This window comes from Montipora capricornis, chromosome 11, assembly GCF_036669925.1.
Source record: "Montipora capricornis isolate CH-2021 chromosome 11, ASM3666992v2, whole genome shotgun sequence".
NCBI lineage: Eukaryota > Metazoa > Cnidaria > Anthozoa > Scleractinia > Acroporidae > Montipora > Montipora capricornis.
In genome coordinates, this window is record NC_090893.1 from 2623287 (window position 1) to 2630786 (window position 7500).

Sequence of the window (7500 nt, forward strand, 5' to 3'; positions counted from 1 at the left end):
GATTTCTGATTTTTTTTTTTTTTTTTTTTTTTTTGCCTGAATGCTCTTGTCACTACTGACGTTCAAGCAAAGACTTGCGAAAAGTACACAAAGGTCGAGAAGCTCTGAAAAGAACACCGAAATATACGACAAAACCACTAAGCTTCCAAGTCTTCATTTTTTTTGCGCACGATCGGAATTCTAAGTGCCGTGAAACTTCATTTTTTAAAGAAGAAACACAGAAGCACGCGACGCGGGTCTCGAAGTTAACCAATCAAGTCGAAATTTGTTCGCGCGCGGCTTTCGAGTTGTATAAAGTAGGGAGCTTAAGCACGCGCGTTTTTGAGACGCGGACGGCAACCGGAAGAGAACATTTCGCGTGCCAGGGCGGTGGTGTCTCCCCGATTTTTATGCTAATCATCTCTAATGGAGAAAAGATATTTTGCAATGTAAATGCGGTTGTGTGAAGTCTAGTTAAAAGGGAAAACAGCTCACTTCTGATGCCCTTCCGTCTCAAAAACGCGGATGCTCAAGTTTTCGCGTGTCTGGTCACAAGCTTTAAAGGGGTCATAACAAGTGATAAACGCATCATTTGAAAGTATTCTTTGTCTACAACATTTGCCAAAACGAAATAAGCTTGACAAATTTCCCACCTGCAATCCGGCCTTCGTCTGGTAAAATGTCCACTCTCTGCCGTCCTCTGAAAACTGCAGCCGATATTCATCAACAAACCCGAAGTTGCGGTTGAAGTGACCTTGTGTTGCGATTGCGCAGATGACATAAGCATTGCTGAGATTCACTTGGAGATAACTATTCACGGAAATGTTGGGACCACTGCACCAACCGCTCGGATGTCTTAAGCGCGCATGGCTTGCTGGACTGGAAGACAGCTCGGAGGACGCGTTTATGTCAGAATCGGGAATTTGTTTATACTCCATTCCTAATGCTGATTTTGCACAGTCCTCTTGAGTTTTTCGTGACACTGTGGGTAACAAATAATCATAATAAATAATAGCAATTAGTATAAATACACAGGTTTTTTTACAAAATTGCGCCCTCTCATTGGCTCGCTATCTCGGATTATCAGCCGATAATCACCTCGACGGACAAAATGGCTGCCAGCAGTTGTTTTGCCACTGTTTCGCGTTGAAATGTTTTTTTTTTCTCTTTTTTGAAATAATCACCTGTGTATTTTAGTTAAAACAATTATTCGCCTCAGGCTCAGTGATTATCGGTGAATATTCACCTCGAGTTCGTCTCGGTGAATAGTCAACGGTAATCACTTCTCCTTCGGCGAATAATTGTTAAATCACAAATGAAATCTAATTGGCATGCATGACCTCGTTATCATCCATCAAGAAGCGAAGTGAAATAAAGTTATTAGTCTCTCCCTCAGGGCTTTTCAGGACTAATTTGCAATGCTTTGTGAAGGACTTTGGCAAGACTGTTTCTTACGCAGTTTACAGTTAATTTACAAAGTGGAAGATGCTCCCGCCCGTCTAGATTAAGGTTTGTCCACAAATCCGAAGAAAACGTCCCCTACTCTTATCGAATAGTGAGAGGGCACTTTAACGTCCCCTGCTATTAGATTTCCAACAAGGGCTATGAGACGGGACGTACGGTTTACAGTCCTTATCCAAGAAGACTTGAAAGTCTAACCATTTGCAGACGAAATTACAAATGCGGCACTTTCTCTTCAGTTATTTTAAGATCCTAAGTGTTGATCCGTGCCGAGGTTCGAACCCGCGACCTCCCGCGCGACAGCCCGATGCTCAACCAACTGAGCCACCGGTGCGCGCAATCGCCCAACTGAGGCCTTTAGAGGTAATTAAATTTCAATCAGCGTAAAAAGCCTCGTTCAAGATCGCTCAACGTCGCTCAACATCGCTTTTAACGTTCATTTTGTTGAATCAGAAGCATAGGGTTAAATGCTTCTGGTTGAATACAATAGCCGTAGCCGTTGTATTAGTCTGCTCGACAGGTGTCCAACATGCGAATGCTCAAATCACTCTCGCCTCTTTTTCCTGGTACCTTTCAATCACTTTCACAAAGCGGAATTGGCTTTATTTGCTTGGTAAAGTCCCAAACCCATTTAAATTAACTGTCTCCGCACTACTTTCATTTTAATTTCGACATTTTTGCCTGACCAACATACTGTTAAGGGAATAAACGGAAGTATTTAACATACTGCATGTGTTTCCAGTAGCATCACATTTTTGACTCCATACTACACTGGCGTAAAGAGCCTGAAAGAAAGAAAAAGCAAAAACAGAAAATACATGATACTAGGACAACTCCAATAGGCGACATATGTAATCAAATTGCCCTAAGCTGCGTTCGTGCTGGTAAAGTATTTCTTCTTTTATAGCTGACCACAATGAATAGATGGATAGTTACTTGACATAATTAATGAACTTCTGAGACATGAGAAGTATCAAAGTAAGAGAAGAAAGGGTTGAGTCTGACCACGAGGACAATTCTTTTTATATTATGAGTTGACTCGTGTTTTCAAAGTTCATTCGTCGTGATGCACTCTACGAAGGATGAATCGAAATCAGGTCTCCCTACATTCCCTGTTTCATACCGTGAAAGGTGCAAATGGACTTTTTAGGAGGTTTGGGTAAAATTTAGCACCTGGGGCCTACCGATGTGATGATGATGATGATAACGGATGGAAAAAAATTCGTGATGTTTGCTTTTATAGGGTTGAGTCTGACCGTACAAAATTATTTTATAATATGAGTTGTGCAAAGGATGAATCAAAATTAGGCCTCTTTTCTTTATATCGTAAACGGCGTCTGTGGCCTTGTTCGGTTAAGTAGTTAATAAGAGGTTTTGGGTGAAATGTCGATGTGGCGATGACTTATTTAGCGATATCGATGGTTGCTTAAAATCTTGAGGCATGTTAAGACCGTTGAATAAACATGTACGATAAAAATAGTTTCTGAGCTTGGCCCAGATAAAACCTGCTGAAGTCCCATTGGCCTTTGATGTGCTTTTACTACGTGCAATAAGAAAGTTTTTGGAACAAAATCAACTATAAAATCGACGTTTTATTGCTTCAGTTCTCATCGGCCTTTGTAACTTTTTAAATGTAATGTAACTCCAGACCTTCTTTTTCGACCTTTCAAGAGCTTACATGCAGCACAATTTTTTTTCGTAATTCAAAAATCTGAATTTGAGTATCCAACTGGACTGATTTTACATGTCGCTTACAACATGTAGCAACGCGTTCTAGGTCCCATTCGTTGGTTCGAGAATGAATTCGGCAGAACCAAAAAAAAATAAAATAAAAATAAAAAAATAATACTTATACTTATAACAACAAACGAGGATGGAACAAGAATTGACAAAATCAATATCAGCAAAAGATTGGATCGAGCCAATAAAAGACGATCGCATTGCTAGAACGTAAGATATGTCACGAGGAAAGTGAATATTAGTCAGTTACTAACTGAAGGACCGCGAGCGTCCGCCATTTAGTTTACTTTTCTTCAAGAGTGCGAATTAACCAAACAAGACGATTCCCCAATATTTTCTGTAGGTTGGTTAATAGCATTTAACTTTGCATTCCAGATGTGGTTTATCTTTTCAGTATAGAGTTTTTAGCACCAAAGTATAACGTCCGAACTACATCTTCCAGTTGATACAAGCAGTCTTTAAATTTGCAGCGTGCATATTTTATTTATAGGAGTCAAAATGTGTAAGAAAAACTTCATATTTTGGAATTCCCTGCATTTCGTATTTTTTAAATACTCTCAAATAAAACACAAAAGGATGGAAATTGTTAGTACTTTTTTATGGTCTTCCACCCTTCAGGGGCTGAGCTTTAAAAGGTGAAATAACGGCAAGTTGTCTTACACAGTTTATATCAGTTCTTACCTGATGGACGAGGAATAGAAATAATTCTTTGACTGTTGTCATCCTTATTTTGTAAACAACAAGCTACAAGCTTTTTTCCTGATAGATGGATTCTTCCTGTTGTGGGCAAAACTGAAAATTGTTCGAAGAAAACATTCGGGTTCTTATGTGACCTAAGCGAAGCTGTTGCATTCCCCTTAATGAACAACAGGCAGATGTAATATTTTGCTTTCGTGCAGACCAACAGGGGGTTTGCTGTTCTGTATTTCGAATAAGTGCTTAAACAATCAAAATCTTTAAATATTTCATCGCTCGCGTTAAAATGTTTACAGTGAAAACGTCGCCAAGTGACAATAATCTGCATGTGGCTGAAAATTTCGAGAAAGCTTTGTCCATCAACAAAAAACGAGGAAAACAACTGACTGACAATTTCTCTGATTTGAGGTACTATTTTGTGATGTAACTTGATGTTTGCTGTATAAAAAGAGTTGCTTGCAAACATTGTTTTACAGCCACTTATACAATAAACTTCACTTCCCATTTTTTTGTAATGCGATAACCGCTAGTTTCATTAATTTATGAAGCTATCTGTTCCAAACAAGTACATCAGCTAATTGAGACTTCCTTTATCGTAGAAAAGTATGACAGTGCAGGCTTAAAAAGTAATAATGTTTCCGTTAGAGCGGTTTTCAATTGAGTGTCGAAAGTAATTAGCGAATTACTTTGGTTTTGCATCTACTTCACTCAGTGATTGGTTCAAATTTTTCGCGCCACTTTTTCAACCAATCAGAAGTGAAACCAAAACCAAAACCAATTTTGGCTCGCGCGTGCACATTTTCCCGCCTTTTGTGTCGGCTACGTGTAATTACTTGGAGTTTTGATTGGTTTACTGTATTGTCTCCGTCCTTTTTGATTGGTTAAAGTAATTACTATGGTTTGGTTTTACGACACTCATTTGAAAACCGCTCTAAGAGTTCTACTTGGTAGTTTGACAACAGGTTTTGCCTTAGCAATTGTACTTTGTAATGTCGTTAAGGAAAGTTGACGAATTTTTTGATGAGCACGTTTCGAATGAAACTTCAAACAGCTACGATAGAACATAGATTTTTGCCATCTTGTAAGCCGCAAATGTGTGGGGAATGGTACGAAAGGGTCGGTTGACGGTTGGCCAACTGTAGTTGGCCAACGTTAGGCCAACGACATGACACGGTGCTTATTGTCAAAATACCTAAGATGTGTCTGTGTCATGTAAGTATGTAAGTAAAAACCTTTAAAAACGGTGTATTTGTTTAGCCCAGATGGACAAATTTGGAACACTAATAAAAAAGCAACTCTAATTACAGATTTTGACTATTTACGGGAGAATGATAAAAACTTAATGAGTATGAGAGATATTCTATGTTAACTTGTGTGCAAAATAAGATTGTAAAAATAAAAAAAGAAATGAGAATAAAATCATTCTATTGGCTACAAAAATTACAGCAATTGTTAGTTGAAATGTCTGCAAGGTTTAGTTTTCTTTTTTGTTTTAATTAAAAACGAGTAAACTGGGCGAATCTCTTTGATTTATGGTAAGTTTTGACCATAACAATGGCCCAAGATATCTAACAGAGTGTTCAATTTGCCAAAGCGTGTAGTTCTAAAACGTGGTAATACGAAGTCACTATTCCGCAGCTAGTGTGTAGTAGGACCTTTGGGGACAAATAGATCAGAAACACAATCTGGTACGAGACCATGTCTGACGTTGTACATAAGTGCTGTGATATCTTAAATCCGTCTGTTATATAAAGAAGGTATATCAGGGCACGTCTTGGAAGTTCTGGATATGTATCTGAGTGAGATTTATATCACGCTGTCAACTAGCACCGGTGAAATATTGACTTTTGGGCCTTGCGTTTTTTTTTAAGCTTGTGCTTGCCTGGAGAACCTGCTTTTAATCTTGCACAAGACGCTCACTGGTCTCTCGACCCAATGAAAAATTGTCCTCGCCATCCTCACCTCAGTTGTAATTAGCCCTATTATAATATCACTCGTGCCTAATCACATGCATTCACAAAGATGTTCTCTCCCTTTAGCTGCTGATAGGTGCTAACAGTTTAACTCCAAACATTTATCCGTTCAGTTGAAAAGTCGTTTTTCACGAGTATAAATGAAATCCTTTAACGTGGTTCTTGCCTCTTTGAAAAACAGTGATGTCTTAAATAGGCTTATAATGTATGAAGAAATGTACTAAGTAAAACCAGGCAGAAATCAAAAGGGCCTCTTTCCGAGTGCAGGAACATGCACTGTCGGGTACGTATCGGCTTTAATGGCGTCGGGTCGTGTTTCACCTTCCTTTTCAAGTAAGATTAACCTTTCTATCATCCAAAAATGGCGGAACGTGTCACGCTAGTTGTCCTTTAGGGTATACGAAACAATCCCATTGCATGCATGCCCCTATAGGAACAAATTTCGGACAGCACTTTGGGACACTATCTCATGTCGAGTGTTCTCGACATCCGCAGTAGGAGTCACGTAATCCTATGTCGAGTATACTCGACAACAGCAGTGATAGAGTTAATTAAGGAAAGAAGAGGAACTTTATTTAGTGTCTATTCGTTCTAGCGCTGGAGCACAAATTGGGGGCACTGTAAACTGAAATTAACAAATAACGCAAATCTAATCAAATGTTGATTTTTGAGGAGAAGGGAAAACTGGAGTACCCGGAGAAAAACCTCTCGGAGAAGAGTAGAGAACCAACAAACTCAACCTCATTTGACGCCGTTCGATTGCCTAATCACATTGCTGCATTTCAAATAACGTCAAAGCGAAATGCCGATCGCTTTCCAGAAAGTTCCATGGAGAGATGAAGTTGTTTGCATCCGCGTTCGCTAAGCCAATGAAAATTCGCGCTCGTTTGTTTTTGTTCGATAAGCCAATTGAATATTTTGCATTTTTGTTTACGCTGTTTTTTTGTTTATATTTCAAGGTCGTATGAAAGTCGCTCTTTTTTATAGAGCGTTTTCACATGACGTCACGGCGGCCATGTTGGTGTTCCAAAACAAAGAAATGGCGGCCATGACAGATACTCTGGTTTTCTCCTCTTCTGCAAAACCAACCCACGATTTGATATGTCTCCACCACTTGATATGTCTTGCACCGCGCACCGGTGGCTCAGTTGGTTGAGCACCCGGCTGTCACGCGGGAGGTCGTGAGTTCAACTCCGGCCGGACCAACACTCAGGGTCTTTAAATAACTGAGGAGAAAGTGCTGCCTTTTTAATTACATCTGCAAACGGTTAGACGCTCTTGTCTTCTCGGATAAGGACGATAAGCCGGAGGTCCCGTCTCACAACCTTTCAATGTTCATAATCCTGTGGGACGTAAAAGAACCCGCACACTTGTCGTAAAGAGTAGGGCTTGTAGTTCCCGGTGTTGTGGTCTGGTCTTTCTGGTCAGGATAGGGTAGGGTGGAGCACCTCGCATAGGACCTCGAGTCCTGTTCGTGCTCCTTCCCTCTGGGCAGGTTTGCCCAGTAGAAGAGACAAACCAGATGTCTCGTAAAAACAAAAAAAAAACAAAAAAAAAACCTATTGCCACAGCGTTAAATACTGTTGACACATAGAACCTTCACAGCTCTCGTACGTTGCTCGGTCTGGTGCGATCTTATTTGCTTCCCACA

The 7500-nt window shown here is 39.9% G+C and overlaps 1 protein-coding gene across 1 annotated transcript in view; it reads right to left on the reverse strand.

Moving 5' to 3' along the window:
• The window catches only part of LOC138023014 (uncharacterized), a 32636-nt gene extending 28733 nt beyond the window's left edge, over positions 1–3903 (reverse strand). The window contains exons 1-3 of the mRNA XM_068870050.1: positions 3862–3903; positions 2168–2225; positions 633–961 (exon numbers count right to left, since the gene is read on the reverse strand). Coding sequence (XP_068726151.1) covers positions 633–961; positions 2168–2225; positions 3862–3903 — 429 coding nt within the window. The remainder of the gene's footprint in view (positions 1–632; positions 962–2167; positions 2226–3861) is intronic.
• Positions 3904–7500: the final 3597 nt, after the last annotated feature.